The sequence below is a fragment of the Triturus cristatus genome, chromosome 4_1, assembly GCF_964204655.1.
Source record: "Triturus cristatus chromosome 4_1, aTriCri1.1, whole genome shotgun sequence".
NCBI lineage: Eukaryota > Metazoa > Chordata > Amphibia > Caudata > Salamandridae > Triturus > Triturus cristatus.
In genome coordinates, this window is record NC_140585.1 from 281,558,828 (window position 1) to 281,582,336 (window position 23,509).

Here is a 23,509-nt window from a genome sequence, read left to right on the forward strand (position 1 = left end):
GACGTCCTGCAAGAGATCAGCATGATATATACACTGAATACATCAAATTATTACTTTGGATGTGCACTCTGACTCATTCACACATCACAAAGAAAGCACCTCAAATGACCACAGCAACTGGAACCATGCATCACAATGGCACTAGTCAGAAAAAAATCACCTCACCTGATCGTTCACTCGACATCCTTGCCAACTCAAGATGGGGGAGCCCGTTACAGCCTGGCAATGGACACTCGATCAGGATACAAATCTAGATTGTTGTGGCAGTATGTCTACTCCGCAAATGAACTCCCACCCCGGCTGTCAACAACCCTCAGCTTTATAGTCTCAAAACACACACTAGAAGGTTCGAGAATCTTCCCCTCTGTGCCAAGAAAACTTACTGAAACTGACCAGCTTCCAGGCAAGCATTCCATGGCAGGAAGGAGTTCCCACGTTCCCTCTACATTTTCATATGTTCCAGCCTTTATCCTAACGAAGCTTACAAAAGCCTTCCAGGGTACATTAAACAATCTCTCACAAAACAATCCTTGAATATGATTAACCCAAACAACTTGCAAACCTGTCTGTGCATGCAGAAAAGCTGAAGCAAGGCAGAGTCAGAATTCAGGATGACATGAGGCCATGTCAAAGCCAAAAGTAAGAACTTAATAATTATTCCCAATGTACAACATAATGCACATTTGTGCACCACTGCCTATAGCATCACATACTTCATCTCCCAATGTACAACACAGTGCACATTTTTGCACCACTGCTCATAACACTGCACTTTGAGACCAAAAAGTACATTCCACACATCTCTCTCTCTCATGCTGTTAAATGCACATCCCACACGTTCTGTTCTTGGCAAGGCTGTTCTACGGTGACAGCTCCCACTGTAAAACTACAAGATTACAAGAAAGAAACCTTTAAGAAAAACAAGGCATATGCAGGTCTTTATACATTCAGGCTAGGATAAAATAACACACCAAAGTCAATTAAAATGATGGTAGTCAAATGTCATCACAGAGTGTCTGACCATAAGAGTGCCTCTAGCACTACAGCCGGGCACTAATCTGGCCAAAGCACTGAATCAGCCCGAATGATGTATACATCTAGCCACACACCATGAAATGGCATGCCTGGCAAGAAAATCATTTCATTTCCACAACTTGTTGAGTAAGCAATCATACATTGTATGGCCGGAAATTGCCTGCAAGATAGACACTAGTTAAACCTAAGGTTCCCAAATCCATGATGTAATATCTGTGTAAAATCATGGAGACTATCTTTTGAATGTATTTCCCAGCCACATGTGGGTGAAATCCTGAAGCACACACCTGATTCATTCTTCTGAAGTGGAAGCAATGTGCAGTATTTGGAACCTTCCTTAAGTTAAGGAATATAGGTTATTTTCCAACATGACTCTGACAGTGTTGTTTTGATCCTGCTGCTAACTTGAAATTAGGCACATTTTTTACATTGATGCCCATCCAGACCCGGATGCAGGTTTTTTCGCACGTACTTGAGCAGCGATCATTTTAGGTGTAATAATGTGCTCAATACTTTATTGCTTACTTTTTGCATATATTTTTCTATATTATTTTACACCAGTTATTTAATCGTGTGCAAACAATACCTGAACCTAAGCACCTGCTAGTTTTGCAGCCGCAGGTTAATTCTTAATGCTCTCTTTTCCCCATTAAAAGTTTAACATGATAATGCTCGGTTTTCCATGTCTTATCTTTCAGGTGGTTTTGTAAGTTTTCACATAACATCCATGCTGAGGGCAACAGAGCTGTGTTGAAGGCCAATGAGATCAACAACCTTAATGAAAAGGAGCTGCGCGTTCTGCTACAACTCAATGATCCCTCCTGTCTGCCAGAGGTGAGCTGCGCAGGCTACAGTCATACGCGCTGTTTGTATCATGGATGCTTTAAACCAACCTTTCATGGCTTCCTGTCCTAGGAGGAGACCACTGTGGCCCTTCTGAGGGTAACACTGTGACTCTACTAATTGATTAGTACAAAGCAACAGCATCACAGCAAACATTGACAAGGGCAAACGATTGACTTTTCTACAGTTACACTTTTTTCCAAGTTTACTTACTACTCAGACTATATATGAACATGGGCAGCAGCAAAGCACTCTCTTTACACATGCAGAACAGCTACAGGACAGCAGCAATAGGTCTCACGCTAACCTCACTGATTGATGACTGCTTGTAATGCGATCAGCAGCGGCACAAGGCTCCCTCTTGCTTAGAACAAGAGTAGTATTAACAGCAACCTTTATTCGCTCAAAGAACAGGTACAACATAGTGAGCAGCCTCCACAGAAAAAGGACCACCTGACAGGAGCTATATATGTCTTCCTTATACACAGAACAAGCAGAGCATGGGCAGACGCAGTGGATACCATCCTTACACACACAACAAGAGTGCCAGGGGCAACAGCAGTGCAGACTGTGCTACAAGCAGAATAAGTAAAGCACAGACTGCTGACAGCCATCCCCTGCTGACAGCAAACCCCCCACTGGCAGAACCTTCACACCAAAAACCCCTCCCACTTATAGTCCAGCTTACTCCTGACAAACACTTCACAAAGGCAGATTTTCACACACTACTCACATTGGAAATATACCCACTTATAAGTAAGTTAGCAAATGATGCCTCTATCGATGGAGTTGTAGGTATGATTTAGACACTGCAAATATGTGAATGTGACAGCTGTTGCTGCTCTGCTGCATTGGGGAGGTCATCATCATTGCTCTCATCGCTGACCACTTAGAAAGCGCTGCTGGGGGTTAGAGCGTATTTGCCAGGATAGACATTTTTGCACCCTACTGCAGGAAGGAGTGAAGACGGAAGGAAGGTGTGGAGTTCTGCTCAAGAGTGAACAAGCAGAAAAGATAGAGGGACGACGACTTGGAGACTAAATGCTTAGGAACTCAAAGATACCAGAGTCGCCAAAGAAATTAGAGTGGACACTTCTCTGAAAACAAGAACTCAGTATTGTTTGCCGTGATCCTCTGGGAGGCATATAAGGTGGTATTCAGAGATAAGGACACAAAATATTATAAAGCACAAAAAGAAACGAGAAATACAAGAGATAGAAGAATTGGAACACACCCGTACGGAGTTAGAGAAGAAGCCCGGAGCCCACTCGGACCCCAATGTCCTGCGTAAAAGTGACATATTACATAGGGAATACCTGTTGCTGGCACAGAAAGATACCAAGGACATGACCTGTCTCAGCAACACTGCCTGTACAACGTCGGGGATAAAGCATGTAGACTGTTGGCATGGTTTGTTAGGATGGCAGTTGAGGCTAGAAGGGTAACTGGGATTGAAGATTCTTTTACCAGGCCCCTGCAATTGCAATTGAGTTCACAAGATACTACGCAGCCTTTTATAAGGTGCGGCCCTTAGCAGAAGATAGTCAAATAGAGACATATTTAGAGCAAGTCCCGGCCCCCACCCTGTAGGGACATGAAAGGAAAACACTAGAAAAGGAGATCGGATTATCCATCAGTCAACTAAAGACTGGGAAAACTCCAGGCCCGTGTACCGGGGGAGCTTTTAAAAAAGGAATGCCAGAGTCTTTGGCCCAAATCTTCTTAAGATGTTTTGTGAAGCTAAAGAAATGGGAACTCTGCCTCCAGAACTATGAAGCGCCACCATCGTGTTAATCCATCAATCAGGCAAACCGGCGATGCAATACGGCTCTTCCCAGCCAGTCTCTCTCGATAGTGAAACCCGAACGTTATTGTGGAATGGGAAACATCCCAGGGTGGCACTGGGGACACTCCAGAGGAACCAGTATAATGGAGGATTTTCACTCCCGGATGTACGAGCCTATTACTGGGTAGCACATCTAATTGTTATAAATGAGTGGGCATATCAGCCTGGAAATCACCCAATTTAAATGTTGGAAAGAACCAAGTATCAGAAGCACTCATACCTACATTACATTTATGGGGGCAAGGAGTCGAACAGTTTGTTGGCTTCAACTTAGGTGACCATGGCAGCATGGAAAGGGGACGGAAAGGCTAAAGAAAAAGGAAAAGAGACAATCATAGGATACACCTCTATGGATGGGAACACACCTTAAAGAATTTGGAAAGTTAAGGAATTTGAGAAGGGGACTTTATCGAAGAGGGCACACTGATTCCCTTTAGCTCCCTACAGTGGGAATACTGTTTGCACATAACCCAGTCTTTCAAATATCTGCTATTAAAACATGCCTGGCAGGCAGAAAATATAGTGATATAAGATCTCCAGAAATATGTCACTCTTGAAGGGGGGATCCTCCAAGGGGAATCAATTGAGAAGGCAATATCATGGACCTATAAGACTATCCTAAATAATATCCCTGACACCCTAACGACACTAAAAGAAACCTGGGAAAATGAAGTGGGCGAATTAGACTCTACAGATTGGGAGGCGGCCCTGATGCACTATAGAGAGATGGCAATCAAATCCCACCTGCGTCTTATTCAATTTAAAGTCCTCCATAGAATATACTATACTAGGGCCCACCTTCGCAGATTTGGTAAGGCCACTAAACCCAACTGTTTGGGTGTGGAGACAAGACAGGGTCCTTCCTACACAAATTATGGGCATGCCCCGAGATAAGTGTTTACTGGCATAAGGTAGTTGAGGAACTTAACAAGATACCAGGAGTCACCGTACCTATTGAGACACTAAATTCATCCTCCTGGGAATACCCACAGAAGTAGACATACCCAGAAGCGAGCTCCTCTTTGGAAATCTAGGCATGGTAGTTGCAAAGCGAGATGTGGCATGCTATTGGGGAGCCCCTGAATCACCTACCCTTCAGGAATGTAAGCTGGGAATGGACTTATACATAGAGGCAGAGAAGGTTACATATCAGGCAAGAGCCTGTCCCAGGAAGGTTCGTAAAATGTTGGGCCCCTGGCGTAAATATTATAACCTTGATATGAATGGAGATGCTGCAGATATTTCAATCATATAAGGCCCCTGAAAGCCAAGGTTTTAGCCTGTTGAGACTTGCACTGGCTGAAGATAGAAAACTTGGGTCTAAACTGACTATATACTGTACCACTGAACTGCCAAAGGCTCTGTATGTGCTACACTATGTAGCTGTGTTATTGAATATGTTGTTTGATGGCATGCCATGTTTAAAGAGAAAACAGAATAAAACAAGCATTTGCAATGCGTTAGGTCTCGGATTTACGAGAGTTTAAGCTATGCCTATTATTTTTGTTTTTTAAAACATAAATAAAAGGCATTGTTAATTATAATGCCAATGGCTTAAACTTGCGTAAATGTGAGACCTATTGCATTGCAAATGCTTGTTTCTCTTTGTATTTAGAACTTTTTTCCTCCATCCCGAGGCGGCACTTTGGAATAAAAAAAGTCAGTAAAAGACTACATTCACAGGGGAACAAATAAAGGAAGGCAAGGAGAGGATAAGGGTGATTTGTTGAAGGCGTGGTTTTCTGCAAGTGAGAAGAAGCTAGACAGAAAGAGGGAATAAGAGGAAACAAGATTATCCATTTTAAAGCTAACGCACACAGAAAGACAACCAACATGGTCACTGTAAACACCACATATCTCACAGCAAGTGTATAATATGGTTAACTCCTGCCATACAGTCATATCCACTTAATGACTTGTACAGTTAAAAATAATATTTATTTACACCTGACTAAAATAAGTGAAGTGTTTCAGCATCTGTTCTCTTCATTAACAGTAAAGATTTTCAGAGTCACAAAGGTTTGACCCACAGGAAATCAACAACGTTCCCGAAAGTACAAAACGAGATTGACTGCAGAGTTCTCTTCAAATTAGGCCATGTTCATGCTCATTTGATCAACATCAACCCAAAAACTGCATCACCTTACTTCATCACAAAACATGTCTCATTATACCAACCATATTCCCAGATGCACAACAATTAGCACCAATGATAAGCTTCAACTGTGGCAACCAACAATCATTAAAAGGCAAAAAATAAAATACTAGAACATAAAACAAGCACTGGCAAAGTCAATAGGCCAGGCCTTGCCAAGCTCACCTTGCACAAAACATTTTTATCGCACAAACATACCACAAAATTGGAGAAAGCACGCTGTCTCCCAAATATTAGATATAACAATAGGGCAACCCAATATTCCACAAGGAATTGGGTAGATACAATCAAAAAACAAAAATAAACCTTGAGGATTTATTCACCTTAAATTGATTATTTCAACAGTCACAAACGTGATCATGATTTATAGGAACTCAAACAAGAAACTCAAAATGGAAGAAAACTTTCAAAATGACCCAAGTTCATTTTTTATATTATTTTATCAAAAATTATTTTGCATATTTCAATATTTTCATTTGATAAAGTAATGAAACAATCCACTTAACATTTCATGAATGGCAACATAACACTACTGTCTCATTTTGAATCACATAAGCAGTAGTAAATGACACTTTTTACAAACAGATACGAGCCATACACATTTGGCCCTATGTTGAAATCAATCAGTTCAAACAAATGTAATTTCTAACGGCATCAAATGCGCATTAGTTGTGTAAAAGAAGTGTCGTTGCGTCGACGTTTCGGTCTCACTATTGAGAGGTCAATCACCGAGACCATCCTCAGGACCAAAGTTGCACCATGAATTTCATCGTGAAGTCGAAACTTTCAGCCTGTTTTGTAAATTAACAGCCTTCTTCAATAAGGGGAGCAAAATCAGGCGGCAAAACTCGTCTGTCCCTCTTTACTCTGTGAAAAAATTTAATTAGTTCTGATTCTGGCAGCTTAACTTTCCCGTGCCTCACTCACCATAAAGATCTCCCAAATATGGCAGCATAAGAGTGGTTTGCAATAAAACATGTTTAAATTTTAAAAATAACTATCACGCATCATCTTAATGGACATGTATTTCTGATTTTGATGGACAGGTGTCCTTACAACAACTATAGATACCCTTTTAGTTTTATGTACATCACAGAAAATTATGGTTCTTACAGACGCAAAAAAAGTTACTAATGTCTTGGAATTACTGTAAAATGAAGACAGCTTAAACATACAAGGATAAGTACAAAATATTAGTAAATAAATAAAAACAATAAAGAATAGGAATAATAAAAAGCATTGGCAAACTAAGGCACTAAGGGCCCGATTCACAGAACTAACTTAAGACAAAATCCTAAACTTACTACTTTTGGTATTCACGGAAGGCATTTAGTAGTAGTAGTAAAGTTAGGATTTTGTCTTAAGTCTGTCTTAAGTCTGTCTTACCTCTGTCCTAAGTTTGTCTTAAGTCTGTCTTAAGTCTGGCTTAAGTCTGGCCTAAGTTTGTCTTAAGACTGTCTTAAGTCTGTCTTAAGTCTGTCTTAAGTCAAACTTAAGTCAAACTTAAGTCAAACTTAAGACAAAATCCTAACTTTACTACTACTAAATGCCTTCTGTGAATACCAAGAGTAGTAGGACAGACTTAAGACAAACTTAGGACAGACTTAAGACAGACTTAAGACAGACTTAGGACAGACTTAGGACAGACTTAAGACAGACTTAAGACAAACTTAAGACAGACATAAGACAGACTTAAGACAAACTTAAGACAGACTTCAGACAAAATCCTATCTTTACTACTACTAAATGCCTTCTGTGAATACCAAAAGTGGTAAGTTTAGGATTTTGTCTTAAGTTAGTTTTGTGAATCGGGCCCTAACTTACAATCCTGACACTAAAGTTCACTTGTGTTCAGGCATAATTATGTTGTTGTGGACAGCAGCAAAATGACAGCTAGACACACCAAAAATGAATGAGGCCGACCCATATGTACGTATGTATATGTCATGAGCCTTTTCAACGTATCAGCCTGTCTCTATGCCCGACTGAAAGAGGACTGGGTAAACTTCCTATTTGGAAAACTAGAGAATGCTGATCAAAATATCCATTCACTTTAACATGGGAATTCATTATTACAGCGCTTGCCACCAGAGCATACACATTCATATTGTAAGCTCATTTATATTACATTTCTACAGAGGCACATGCCAGTGATTTCCTCCCCAGTGCAATTATACAGCCGCTAAACACAGTTTCAGCAGAGGAATTAAATTAAAAGAGTATTGCACACAATGTGGCAGATTCCGGACGCCAAGCTTACAACTTTAATCTGCCTAGAGACAACGGGGTTATTCTTATGGTATTTGTTTTAACCTACGTTATTGTTCAAAATATACATAAGGCACGTTATTCCACACTAGTTAAATATTTCTTCACAGCCATAGATGATGGAAAACTTTTATCCATAAGACATAGTACACTGATATTTCTGTTGTTGATAAGCAATATGGATATTGATTATCAGGTAAGACTGATGTAGGGTGCAGCAGAAAAGGAGCTGTTTTGAACAACGACTCGCGGTGTCTTACATTTTTATGGTACATATGAATCACGGACGTTAGTAAAATTACAATAAAATGCTGAAATGGGTATTAACTCTCCTTTGAGGTCACGTGACTAATTATGGCAGACTATATATAACGAAAACATGCAACGCTAGAGACGTGCGCCGTCACCCTCTATGAGAGCAATGGTTCTAGTATTACGGTCAACAACACATGTGCACTATGTTTTGTTTGTATTTCCGTTCGGTTGGTTTTCATAGAAATAGCACTCACTGTTGTGTTGTGTTTTTTTAAAGACCCAAGGGGGTACCACTCCTCGGAGACTCGTCCTATCAGAATAAGAGGCGTGGGCACGCTCAGCCTCATACGTTAAGTGGGCCCAAAGTTAAAATGCAGCATTTCCTGGGGATGAGAACACACACGAACGGCCGCCGTTCCCTGAGCCTCACCGTAAAACACTCACCGTCCAAGAGAGCTGTATAGAACAACAAAGACTCCAACTCTTCCACCCTGATCGACAACCTCGCCAACCTCGGACTCAGACAACTCGTTACAACACCCACCCACTCCGCCGGCCACAAGCTTGACCCCATCTTCTCAGCAAGCACCCACGTCTTCTTCAACCGCACCACCGAACTCCACTGGACCGACCACCGCTGCATCCACTTCACCTTCCGGAAACCCACCACACACCACCGCACACCCAGCAGATGCCTCGCCGCAGCTGGAGCAAGGTCACCGAGGACCAGCTAACCACTGCCCTCGCCCAGAGCCCACCCGCAAACCCGACCGACCCCGACGCCGCAGTCCGCAGCCTTAGACAATGGATCGACGAGTGCGCCAACACCCTCACCCCGCTCAAGAAACCCCCCAACACCCACACCATCAAGAGAGCCAGCTGGTTCACCGAAGACCTCCAGGCCTCCAAGCGAACCTGCCGAAAACTCGGAAAAAACTGGATCCGTGAACGAACACCAGAAAGCTACACAGCCCACAAGAACGCCACCCGCAGACACCACCACCTCATCAGATCCGCCAAAAGGACCTCCTTCAAAGACCGCCTAGACAACAACGCACACAACAGCAAAGAGCTCTTCAGCATCCTGAAGGAACTCTCCAACCCCAGCTCCAACACCAACGACATCCCACCGTCACAAGACCTGTGCGATTCGCTGGCCACCTTCTTCCATCGCAAGATCACAGACATCCACGACAGCTTTGACGCCGTCACCACCCCGGCAACCGCGAGACCCCTGCTCCCACGACCACCACCCGCACCAACCGCCTGCTCGCCTGGACCAACATCAACGACGACAACACCATCAAGATCATGAACACCATCCACTCCGGATCCCCGGAAGACCCCTGCCCACACCACATCTTCAACAAAGCCAGCAGCACCATCGCACCCCATATCCGGAAAACCATCAACATCTCCTTTGAGACAGCGACCTTCCCGGAGAGCTGGAAGCACGCAGAGATCAACGCCTTACTCAAGAAACCCAAGGCGGACCCCAAGGACCTCAAGAACTTTCGACCGATCTCCCTGCTCCCGTTCCTGGCGAAGGTCATTGAAAAGGCCGTCAACAAACAACTGACCAGCTTCCTCGAAGAAAACAACATCCTGGCCCCGTCCCAGTCTGGGTTCCGCAGCAACCACAGCACCGAAACTGCCCTCATCGCCGCCACCGATGACATCAGGACCCTGCTTGACGACGGAGAAACCACGGCCCTCATCCTACTGGACCTGTCAGCCGCCTTCGACACGGTCTGCCACCGCACACTAAGAACACGCCTCCATGACGCTGGAATCCAAGAGAAGGCCTTGGACTGGACCACCTCCTTCCTCTCCGGCAGAACTCAGAGGGTCCGCCTCCCCCCCTTCCGCTCCGAAGCCACCGAGATCATCTACGGCGTACCCCAAGGCTCATCCCTCAGCCCAACGTTGTTCAACTTCTACATGGCACCGCTCGCCCACGTCGCACGACGGCATGACCTCAACATCATCTCCTACGCCGACAACACCCAGCTGATCCTCTCCCTCACCAAAGACCCCCACACCGCCAAAACCAACCTCCACGAAGGAATGAAGGCCATCGCCGACTGGATGAGAAACAGCCGACTGAAGCTAAACTCGGACAAGACGGAGGTCCTCATCCTCGCACCCACCCCCTCGGCCTGGGACGACTCCTGGTGGCCGACTGCACTAGGAGCACCCCCTACACCCACCGACCACGCACGCAACCTAGGGGTCATCCTCAACTCCACCCTCTCCATGACGCAGCAGGTCAACTCCGTCTCCTCCTCCTGCTTCAACACCCTCTGCATGCTTCGCAGGATCTTCAAGTGGATCCCCACCGAAACTAGAAGGATGGTCACCCAGGCCCTCGTCAGCAGTAGACTGGACTACGGCAACGCACTCTACGCAGGAGCCCCGGCCAAACTCCTGAAACGGCTCCAACGCCTCCAGAACGCCTCTGCACGCCTGATCCTTGACATCCCTCACCGCAGCCACATCACACCCCACCTGAGAGACCTGCACTGGCTCCCCATCAACAAGAGGATAACCTTCAAGCTCCTCACCCACGCACACAAGGCACTCCACGACACCGGACCAGCGTACCTCAACAGCCGACTCAGCCTCTACACCCCCACCTGCCAGCTCCGATCCGCAGACCGCGCCCTCGCCACCGTCCCCCGCATCCGAAGAGTGACCGCCGGCGGCAGATCATTCTCCCACCTCGCCGCCAAGACATGGAACACCCTCCCCATCCACCTGCGGCAGACCGACGACCTCCTAACCTTCAGGAGACTCCTCAAGACCTGGCTCTTTGAACAGTAGCAGCGTCCCCCCCCCCCCAGCGCCTTGAGACCTTCACGGGTATGTAGTGCGCTTTATAAATGCTATGATTGATTGATTGATCTGGTAATCGACTCAATCCATATACCACCGCCGAAGTTCCCTCTCAACCCTGTACTTCGGCCCTTAGCTCCCCGCCCAGCTCCATCTTCCTCCCACAGCTCCTACCATTTGCGTATCCCAACTGACTACCACCTCGATAACAACCCCATGCTGATCTCCAACACCCTCTCTCTCGGGATACCTGCTCATTGTCTCCGCCTGTATCTCCTTGAATTTATTGACAATGAAGGACCTGAAGATCTCTTCGAAGTTGGCGCTCCGGAAACGAGCAACGGTCCAAAAGCGAGCGTCAGCCGGTCGTGACACGGGCGCTGCCAACATAAAAGAGGGAATATACTCGTTGACGAGTCAGTCTGCGCCCCATCGCTAGCCAAGCAGCCATCTTACAATTACACCGCAGAGGAAAAGATATAGAAGACTATGCGAAATGTTAACGTATTCCAACCTTTTAATTTTTTAAGTAAAATACAAATTGAGCTTTCTGTAGACTTATACAGAAATATGTATAGTATTTGGCTAACGTTCTGTTACTCTCTGCTGGACAACAGGAGGGGGGTGGGAACAAGAAACTAAGAGCAGCGCTAAATTGCTGGCTCAGGCTCCATGTAAAAAAAGTCTTCTGGAGCAACCAAGGGTTCTTTTCCGGTGCCGGGGCCTGCCTCTAAATGACTGTGCACTACTTTCAAACAAGCATTTGCAATGCAATATGACTCGCATTTACGCAAGACGTATTGCATTACAAATAGGACTGCTGTAATTTAAGAAGGCACGAATGCGAGTGGGGGGGTGTGAGGGTGTGGTGAAAAGTGACGAATTGCACGAGGGTGCGGCGGGGAGGACAAAGGACAGGAAATAGTGTTTAAGTAAAGGGGCCAATAGCCTCGGAAGGAGCAAAATGAAGGCGTCAGGAGGCGGGACTAAAAAGCCAAACACCAGAGTGCAGATTTTATGAATAAAGCCAATCAAAAAGATGGGCGGAAAGTGGGTGGAGCATCCCCCACTATAGTGTATACAGCATCTCTCCACGAGATAGCACATGCGCTGCCTAGCCAAGACCTAAACAGAAGAGTGAGCATGCAAGGGTCAGGTATATGTGGGGTTCTGCTGCTGGAGGGAATATTGAGGAAAGGGCAGGAAGGAGTGGGGTACTGATAATGCTTCAGTGAGTCAGTGGTTGCTGATGTGCATTAGCTGCACGCATTTTATATGTTTGCGTGGCAAGAGGGGGCTGCCAGAATGGCGGTTATCCTCCACATAAGGTGTGAGAGGCTGGCCTGGAATATGCTGTCCACTAAAGTAAGTGGGCACCTTGCACCTGTCCAGACAACCCTTATGTTGATTTTAGTGGTCATAGACAACCTTAGAAAGCTATCCAAGTGGTAGGTGTGGAGAGCAGCCTTCAGGCTTAGTCTTGAAGCAGCTTGTTTTACCAGAATACAATCTTATAGTATAGATTGAATGAAAAAGAACCACACAAGATATTTATAAAATATGTATTTATTATCTAATACTCTCTAGTACGTTACAGTATCTCCTACACGGAGATATACCCAAAACACACAATGTTAAAGCAAAGCAATCACAGTAAATAGCACTAATACACAGAGGGCCCGGGAGGGGGGGCAAACCATATACTAAGAAAGTGGTATAAGAACCACGACTGGAGTCAAGACAATTTCAAGAGGTTGTAGAAGCGCTGGGTTCCCCAAGGAACCACCCAAGGTGAGAGTTAGGGAACCAAAGGAGGGCACGTGCAGTGTGCTAACATGACCGCGGACAACGTACAACTCTATAGGAAAGACAGTAGGCTGGAGAGCTACCCCATCAGTGGATACCAAGGTACCTACGTTACCTAGCCCAGGGAAGCTGATGAAGTGGTGCCGGAAACCGCCGTCAAAGCCAATGGAGGACTTCAGGATAGTGTCGCTGCTGGAAGGGAAGTAAGTGTCCGTTGGAATCCAAACATGAATTCTTGTCGAAGAGTACCTGAAAGCAGAGGGGACAGATTCTGAGTCACTTGGTAGTGACCAGGGGCTCGATAGACGAATGCCCACCGATGTTGGGTGCTTCAAGATGGAATTTGGTGACCTTGACTCTACAGTTGTAGGGACCAGGGGACGTCGAGGATGACCAGCAGCTGGATACGAGCTGTCCCACGAAGGATGTCGAGTGCTGAGGTATCGATGTCCAGCGGAAGTACCAACAAGCCTTGACAACAGCAACCCACGCAGGAAGTCAAGAAAGTGTACGGTTCAAACCAGCAAGGTCCAGGAGACTCACCACAAGCAGGGAAGTCGGGGCAGGCCCCAAGCAATCCGGGAAGCCCAAAGGAAACAAGTGTGACCCTCAAGTGAACCCACAGGCCAGAGGCACTGGAGTCGCGAGAGGACCTCAAGCAGATCACCAAAAGATGCAAGCCACTATACACACGATGTGTTGTAGCTGAAGACTCTGGTCACTGGAGGTGCTCGAGGTTGGGGCTACTCGGAGCCGGAAGATCCTCTTGCAAAGATGTCAACAAGCCTTTGCAACTGCAAAGGGGACGCGGTACCCAAGGGTTCAGTTATTGCAACTCCCACCAGGACTACTGACCTCAAACTTGATAAGAGGGGAGAGTAGCCCACGGGAGCCATCGCAAACCACCACCTGAGTTGCAGAGCCCTCGGAGTCTGGAGAAGCTCAGGATCTGCAGACCGGTCATTGCGGTGCCTGCAAATGCAGGGGAGTGACTCCTTCACTCCAAGGGAGATAACTTTGGATGTCCCTGATGCTTCACAGGCCTTGGAAGGTTTCTGGAGGGTGCACCGGCATGGACAAAGCAGGAGACTGGAAGGGAGACAAAGGCAGGCCCAAATGAAATCCAGCGAAGTCCAGAGTGCCTAGACAGTGAAAGTGCAGTGGTTTCAATTCTGAATCTTGTTCACGACGAATCCAAGGACCTACACCCAGGTAAGCCCTTAAGTACCCTCAGGAAAGGGTTGGAAAGATTCAGTGGACTCTCCCAGGGAAGGGTCTGGACAGGGGGAGGTTACTCCCATGTCCTTTGTCCAGTTTTACACCAGAGCGGGAGCCAATGGCTCCCAGAAGTGGTTTGAACTGGACTATGCACAGGGACACCAAATGTGCTCCTCATGCAGACTTCAGGCGCTGGCAAGTGCACCCACCCAGCTCCAATACACTAAATCATGTCTGGGAGGTGGTCGCACCTCCCTGTGACAGTATACCTATTGTTCTTCCTTCCCCTGCTTGTGCTTGGCTAAGCAGCAGGAGGGCAGAAATGTGTCTCTGGTCGGCAGCAACCATCTTGTGCTGTCCGGGACTAGTAAGTCGGTACCGGGAAGACTGAGGACCCAATGGAAGGTTCTTCCAGAAGGTGGAATCATACCACCCACACCGATTACCAGTGTGAGGGTATAATTCCAACATGTTTGAACCAAACACGAGTTAGTTTCAGCCGTTTTCGAGTTGATCATCACACGGTCACATAATGCCCCTCTATCCTAGTAAATGCCTGATTCATTGACAACCCGGGAGAATGGACTCCGTAGGCTGCAGGGGTGTTATGCTCGTGCAGAGGCACCCTCTCACTTAGAACCAAGCACCCTGCCTTCAGGATTGTTAAGGCCTGCTGTATAGGTTTTAAGTGCAGTGACCCTTAGATACAGTAATGTAAGTGTTGAAAGCACCAACTTACACAGGCTCCAACGGCAGGCCTGTAGTTGCACTTTGAATGGTCTCTCCTGGGTGGCATAATACATGCTTCAGCCCATGGGAGACCTCTGGGGTACATATGCCCTGGGTACATGGGTACCATATACTAGGGACTGACAAGGGTACCCCAGTATCCAATCTGGGGTGTACCTAAGTACATGCTACAACAGTTTAGGGAGAAAGCAGATAGACTGGGCTCCTGATTAGTAGGATCCCAGTCAGACTAGTCAAAAACAGCATTACATCAGCCAAAAGTGGGGGTAACTATAAGAAGCAGATCCTACTTTCCTACAGAGGGAAACTCAGTAGAACATGGGTGTAACACGAACCCCTGTGGCACTGTGGAGGCCCCTACCCCTTGAGGTTCTACACGCCTCCAGGGGGCCCACATTAAGGCCAAAGTCAATGAATTTCTTTGAGATATGGGGGACTCAGGAGCCCCTCATTATATTCTGTAGGGGGGACATCATTTTGTTTTATGCCACTGTGGTAAAAGACATGTCCAGCACCTGGCCTACCTCTTCTTATGATTGTCTGCTTTGAATGAGGTTGGGCCTGACAGTTCATGCTATTAATTGATCCAAATAGAGATGGAACAACAGAAATTGACTCACCTTACTGAATAGAGCCCCACACCATGCCGGACCGGTGGTGCAGAGGAGTGAGCCTCTGGCGGTGCACATGGATCAGCAGCATGTGTGTGAGCTGGAGTTTTGCATGCAGGTGTCCCTTAACTCCTGCTGCTCCAGTAGCTCCCATCTTGAGCAGCATCTATTGGTCCACCTCTTCTGAGAGACCTGCAGTCTGCAGTGGACATAGTGCTTTCCTGCCTTGTAGGGCTATTGCTGTCCCTGCTTCTATGTAGAGAGCATATACGGTCACCAGGCCACTCTATGTATCCCCAGGTACATTTCTTTCACAGGCATTCCAGACTCCTCTTCTCCAGCCTAGTTTTCTCCCTCTTTCTTCTACTATGGATGTATGCTTTTGATTATCTTGCAGTGCTTAGAAACGATCCATGCAGAAATAAGTGCTATAGAAAAATCTAAATATCTAATGTTAATCTAAAAATCTAATGGTTACAATATTATTTTATGCCCCATAGTTAATATTCCAATAGATCTGAGTTTTACTTCATGAACTTGTGACATGGTTCCCAAGTATAGTAACACTGAGAGACATCCATTCTACAGTCATTATATGGGAATATTTTTAATTTAGAATCACACATTTTTTCATGAAAAAACTATGATATAAATCAATCAGTATTTGTATAGCGCTGCCCTGTCACTACTAGGGGTATCTGGGTGCTGAGGGTGCCATGTCCCCATCAAAAAGCCAGGTCTTGAGTTTCATTCTGAAGTCCGCCTGGGAGAGTGCTGTTCGGAGGTGGAGGGGCAGTTAATTCCAGGTCTTGGCGGCGATGTAGGAGAAGGAGCAGCCCCTGCTGCGGCAAAGACAGATGCACAGGGTAGTGTGCGCGGGCAAGTGAGGAGGAGCGCACGTGTCTTGTGGGTAGATGGAAATTGAGTCGATAGTTTAGGATGTAGGATGTTCCTTGCTCGTGTAGAGCTTTGTAGGCCTATGTGAGGATCTTGAACTGGCATCTCTTCTGGATGGGGAGCCAGTGGAGGTTTCTGAGGTGGGGGTGATGGGGGTCCATTTGGCTGCAGCATTTTGTATGGTCTAGAGTCTTCTGAGGAGCTGGGTGAAGATGCCAGCATAGAGAACGTTGTGTAGGTGAGGCGGCTGGTGTCGAGGGCCTGAGTGACGGTCTTTCTGGTGTTGATTGGGAACCATCTGAAGATTCTGCACAGGAGAAGGCGACTGCATTGACTTGTCGTCTCATGGTCAGTTTGCTATTGAGGATGATGCCTAGGTTGTGAGCATGGTCTGTGGGTGTCGATGTTGGTCTGAGTTCCGCTGGCCACCAGCTGTGGTCCAAAACGAAAGTGTTTATCCTGAAGATCAGAACTTCTGTCTTGTCGGAGTTGAGTTTGAGGCAGTTGTTTCTCATACGTTTGGCTACATTGGTCATGGCGTCACAGAAGTTGGTTTTGGTGTTGGAGGGGTCCTCAATGAATGAGAGTAGTAGTTGAGCATCATCTACGTAGGAGATTATGTTGAAGCTGTGGGATCAGGCGACGTCTGCGAGGGGGCTCTTATAGGCGTTGAACAGGGTGGGGCTGAGGGATGCTGATCCTTGGGGTACGTCGCATATGATGGTTTTCGGAACAGACGTGAAAATCCTTGTATGATGTCCTGGGGTTTCGAGGTGAAGAGAGGCAGCTGGAAACTCTGTGTGCATCCTGTGAGTAAAAGAAAGATGCGATCCACCTGAGGGCGTATTGCTGTATGCCGATGTTGTAGAATCTGTGTGGGGGGAGACAGTGTTGAACGCAGCCGAGAGGTTGGGGAAGATCAGGGCCACAGTTTCTCCTCGGCCGAGGAGAGTTCTAATGCCATGATCAGCATGTTTTCAGTGCTGTGTTTGGCACAGATTCCTGATTGTGAGGCCTCTGGTAGGTGGTATTGTTCTAGGTATTTGTGAGCAGTTGGTTGATGGCTTTCTCAAGCACTTTGGCTGGGTAGGGGAGAAGGGATATTGGTCGGTAATTTTTGAGATCGTTGGGGTCGGGGACGGTTTCTTTAGGAGTGGTACAACAACAAGAAAAAAAAAATGTCTGAGTGAAGAATTTTCTTTACATATCAACTTGTCTCACATAAGCATTTAAGAATATTCTTGGTCACATAAGGAGAGTCAGGGTTAACAACTAAGAAGGCGACAATGTGTTGAGATGCAAGAAAGAAATCAGTATCAAAGGGGCAGTGTTTTTTTAGCTAAAATGTACACAGTTGGCATGGCTGCTAACGCTGCTCTACTTTTAAACAACACTGCTGCCTCTGTTTCTTCTGAAAAATGGGACGCCAAATGTTTCAAAGGAAAGCTCTATATGGTATGATATTTGTATTCCAACATGCCCAGTTTATAAAGAACACCGACTTCTCGAGTAAGGGATTTGCTGGCTCTGTCAAACCTCCCGAAGAGAACTTAAGTCCAAGGAATTATCACGGGCACTGCTTCATTTGCACTTAAAAACTTGTTTATTGGGTCCCAACCACTGCCCAATGTCTTTCTCCTTTCTCCAGCCCGTTCCTTTTCCCCTCCATCTTCTGCTCTTTCTCCCCCTAAGGGTGTATATGTGCTTGCGCTCATCTTGGAGAGCTTGGAAACGGACAGTCCTTCCTAGCAGAAATTAGTGCTATGTAAATATATAAAATATTACAGTGTTATTATTGTGCCCCTTATCACATTTAGGGTCAGATGTACTAATGTGCAATTTACTGAACTTTAGATTGCGAATTTTAAGAACTCTCATTTTGCAATTCGGAAAATTAAATGTACGATTGAGTCAGTGTTCTAAATATCGATTTCTTAACATTCGCTTTCCTAAAATATTGGATAACAATAAGTGATTAACTCATGTTCGTAAAATGTGACTGTCGCACAGTGATGACATCAGAATCAGGAGCTACGTTGTTTCAATCACTTTAAAAAGCACAGGAGCTGCCAGGAAACAAATACTGGGCATACCATCTACTGCAGTCTACAAGAATGAAGTGTGGAAGGCCAGCACGAGGAGTCAGGAAGGAAAAGAAAGTAGACAGAGTCAGAAGAAGAAATAGATATTCTTTTAGCGGAATGTGTGGCCAACAATGACACCAAAAAATTGAATCTGGAGCAGAATTCAAGAGTGCATTTTGGCAGAGGGTGTAATCGCACGCAGTGTTGCCGGAATTAGAAAAAGATGGTAGGACCTTTGCTCCAACACTCAAGAGAGATTTGCAAGTCAGAGTAAGGAAGCTGCCAGAACAGCCACCAGCCAAACCTTAGGATGAGGCAATTGAGAATGCTTTCACATCAGAGGCTGTATCAGGACTAACTTCAATTGACTTTTCTCAACCTCCTCAGCCACCTTCAGGCTCGCTTTTTTAAAGTAAAAACCATACACTATACTGTGATCAAAATAATACTTCCTTTATTATAAATATAGCACAACATTTATTTAATTTCTACAAATTAAAAAAAAATAAAGTGAGAACATTTCATGAAATTGTTTGATTTGAATGGTGAAATGCATTTTTTGATTTGCAGTCCATTCTTAATTAATGTCAGCCTTTTTGTTAAAACTTTTTTTAAAAACTTTCCTATATCAGAGGACAACCCTAAACTGCATCTATGCTTTTAAAAAAGAATTGTCTTGATCAACTATTTACTGATGTAAAAGATATACTAGCTTTCAAAGTAGAAACATACATCTCACACAGACTTCTCTTTTTTTTTATCTATATGGCAGATAAACACCAAGCAATAACATTTATATTGTTTTTATGTCCTTTCACTACAGAGATTGAGTTACACATATCAGAGGCCCATGAGAAAGATGATCAGGATGAGGTAGAGGATCGGAGTAGTGTCGTCAGTAGTCTTCGCCCACCCGCAGGCAATGCAAGGCCTGTTATAGTTTGTGAAAGAAGAGGGCCTTCAGGAAGACAAACAACAAGATCCTCCACACTAGTACTGCCGCCTCCATGGTGCACCACAGCTTTCTACATCCAAAGACTTAGAAGGCAAAGATTAATACCATTAAGAGCCCAGACTACTCTAACACACGGTGCAACACCCTCAAGAGAGCAATTTGTACAGATTGAAAATCAATGTTGGATGTACAAAACAAACAAGTGCACACTATAAATATGAATGGCAGAAACACGGATGAAGGATTGTTTCCATTATTGAAAGCACTGATAATTTAACTGAGGCTATTAACTCATTTAACGGGGCAGTTCGCGAGGTGTTTCAGCAACAGAATAAAAGATATCGCCATGGAGTTTGCAGAACGTAAAACTATGGTAAGAATGTGGATGAATTGGTCACTGCTACAGGGGTACTTAGCGGAAGAACCATACATATTCAACTAATGGCACACTGTAGCAAGGTTGTAGCTAAGGGCCTGGGAAGGTCACATCATCACTGGAACTGCTGCAAACTATACAAACACATTCCACTGATCAGGCAAGCCCTGCTGTAGAAAGTGAGGAGGCTTCCAGCCACAGTAGTCTGTCTGGAGCTTATGTGATAAGATGTAAGCATACCTGAAATCTGGTTTCTGAAAGAGAATGGCACATGTCAGAGACAAATATTGACAAACCAACTCCTACCAAGTTAAGAAGGAGACATTAAAAGATGTTTGTGAAAAGCCAAGCAAAAATATTTATTTTTCTTATATTGTGTAGTTAAAAATGTGGATTGAACACAATTTGCGGTATTTAATTTCATTTAGTCTCTTCCACTTTCTTGTGAATAAGTTATACTGAAGTTATAATGCATTTACCTTAGATAAAGTTTCTTGTTATGTATGTTTTATTGTTACATTCCATCAGCAGCTCTCGTGGCATCATAAATTAGGTTGTAATTGGTTTGTGTGGTGGTAGTTCTTCCTCATCAGAGCTGTCAACCTCAGGCTGGATTTGAAGTCCCTTTCTTGTTGCTATGTTGTACATCACTTCACAAACTGCTACTATTGTGCATGCCACTTGAGATAAATATTGCAGAGTGTTAGACCTGGCATCCTTGCCGTGGTTTTCCCTGACTTTTTGCCTCTACCTCCTGTTTTGATGCTGTGCTTGATTTCGTTTTTGCTGGCTTACATGCTTTGGGCACTTTGCCACTGCTGATCAGTGTCAAAGTGCAAGTGCTCCCTGTGTAAATTGGTATTGTGATTGGTTCTCTCTGATTGACATATTTGATTTACCAGTAGGTCCCTAGTAAAGTGTACTGAGTGTGCCAGGGCTGGTAAATCAAATGCTACTAGTGGGCCTGCAGCACTGATTGTGCCACCCACATGAGTAGCCCTGAAAAGATGTCTCAGGCCTGCCGCTGCGGTGCCTGTGCACAGTTTGTTAACTGCCATGTTGACAAGTGCACCCCCTTGCCAGGCCCTACCCTTCCCTTTTCTTACACCTAGGACACCCCTATGGTAGGCCCAAGGTACCCCCCCCCCGTGGGCAGGGTGCAGTGTATGTGAAAGATAGGACATGTACTGGTGTGTGTAATATGTCCCGATAGTGAAATACTGCCAATTTCATTTTTCACTGTTGAAAGGCTATCCTGCCCATTGGACAGAATGGGGAATGCTATATAACATTTTACAAGCATATCTTCCCATAGGGATAAGATAGGAAAATGGAGTTTGGTATCCCTGAACTCAGAATTTGATAACACATCTTTTAGTAAAGATGGTTTTTAAATTGTGTGTTTGAAAATGCCACTTTTTAGAAGTGGCTATTTTCTTGTTTAACCATCCTGTGTGCCTCTGCCTGTTTGTGGATTGACTGTCTGGTTTTGGAGTGTCAGAGTCTGGGGAGGTGCAGTGGCTCCAGAGAGTCTGAGGAGTGAGGGCTGGGCTGAATACACCCTGGCTGCATATAGAGGGGTGGGAGGGAATTCACCTTGCACCTGAATGGAGCCTGCCTCCCTTGCACAATGCTGTCTCCGCCTCGTGTGGTCAGGCTGCACCAGTGAAGGCAGAACTGATTTGAACTGGGCTCAGAGCCCCCTACACAAAGAGAACAAAAACATTTTGGGATATAAGTATTCAACCTAAAACCCCAGAACTTTAGATCATTCCTGGAATTCAAGAGGAACCTTTGCCAAGGAGAACAGCTGGAGAGACTGTGGATAAGTACTGCTCCTTTGCTGTGTGCTGAGTGGGTTGACCTGCAGTTGCTGTTTCTGCCAAGGAAAGGAGAAGAACTTTGCTGTGTGCTGTGTCCCCTGCTTGAAGGAGATCTCCAAGGGCCTGTGTGCGCTGGCCTCCTGTTTTGAAGTCTCAGGGACACAAAGACTTCACCCCCAGCTCCCTTGAACTCTGCTGCTATGAGTTCTGACCTGCCAAGAGGTTCCTGTGCCAGTTTTGGGTCTCTAGAGGTTGGTGCTGCTGTTTGGGAGCTGGAAGAAAGAAGAAACTTAAAGAACAACAGAAATCGATGCATCGCTCTTATTGTGGCTGTTTTTTCTGAAGCATCTTCACGTCACAAGAAGAATGTCCACGCATCGTCGCGCCGCTGCTAAAACCGATGCAGCGCCTATCGCCGCTGCAAGAATCATCACATCGAGGGGTTGTGGCTGAAGAGGACCGAAGCAGCGCCGCTCAACGACGCCGATTGGATCGCCGACGCATACCGGATTTCCATGCATCGTACCTGTGCGGCAAGTTCTCCTGATGCATCACCTGCGGTCCGGAACCATCACGAAGAATCGACGCATCACTCCCCAAGGTCTCAGGAGTGTCGCATCTTCTGCAGCTGTTTGGTTTTGTGAACTTTGACGCAACTACAGGTACTTTGGTGAAAAGTCACGCATCTATAGTTTTCTATGGTACAAGTTCTTGAAACCTTTTGAAAGTCATATTCTTAACTGTGTATGTTGGATTTTTGTCATTTTGTTCTTGTTTAGTTTAGATAAAGATATTTTATTTTTCTAAACTGGTGTGGTGTCCTTTTGTGGTGTTTTCACTGTGTTACTGTGTGTGTTGGTACACATACTTTACACATTGCCTTTGGGATAAGCCTGTCTGCTCGTGCCAAGCTACCGAGGGGGTGAGCAGGGGTTATCTAAGTGTGTATCCCCCTTACCCTGACCAGAAGCAAGGGTCCCTATTGGGACAGAGGTACCTACCTCTGCCAACTAGAGACCCCCAGATCTAACACAGAGCACTACCACACTTTTGCAGACAGTGAAATCTTCCCTTGAGAAGTCCAAAAGCAAGTTCAGTTACTGGCCTGGCTCACCTGTGAACAGCATTGTATTTTGTTTGGCTACGTGTTGTAGACATGTACTTTAAAATAAATACCTAATAAGAAGTCATCCTCAAAGAATCATCAAAGAATCCTTTTGAAATGCAGGTGTATAGGCCACAGTGCCTGAAGATGTATTTAATCATGTGTTGCTCCAGGAACTTTGGCTACAAGGTGCGTTATTAAGCAGCCAACATTGCATACTATTTGTATATGTAAAGAATGCTGTATTTTCCTATTTTTATACAAATATTCTGTGGCACTTGGTGAAGAAGTTAAAACATGTGTTCCTTCCATGTAGCCTATAACCAGGGGAAAATGGCCATACAAAAATTCTAACTTAGTTTGCTGCTAATCTTGGAGATTGCTAGGAAATTTCTATCAATGTTAAGCAGCGTTGCATTCAGGGAATTACAGAAAAAACGGGAAAGTGAGGTCTGAGAAACACCTCTTGCTTCCTCTCTGAGGCTAAAAGGTAAAGGCAGCACAGTACATTACATGGGTGAGGATAGACACACTTCTGCATGTGTCTGTGTAAAACACTGGGTCTAAATCACCAATTATTTCCAAAATACACTGCTGTTCAGCCTATACTAATGATAAATCTTCTTCTTAGTTGTTGGAATAAAGTC

The 23,509-nt window shown here is 45.2% G+C and overlaps 1 protein-coding gene across 2 annotated transcripts in view; it reads left to right on the plus strand.

Annotated features, from left to right (window-relative positions):
* The window catches only part of LOC146854277 (zinc finger CCCH-type antiviral protein 1-like), a 479,951-nt gene that overhangs the window by 229,557 nt on the left and 226,885 nt on the right, over positions 1-23,509 (plus strand). For both annotated transcript variants that reach the window (XR_014981195.1, XM_085652061.1), the window contains exon 3: positions 1,734-1,869. Coding sequence is in view for 1 of the 2 variants with exons in the window: in XM_085652061.1 (XP_085508187.1) it covers positions 1,734-1,869 (136 nt within the window). In the remaining variant the exon portion in view is untranslated. The remainder of the gene's footprint in view (positions 1-1,733; positions 1,870-23,509) is intronic.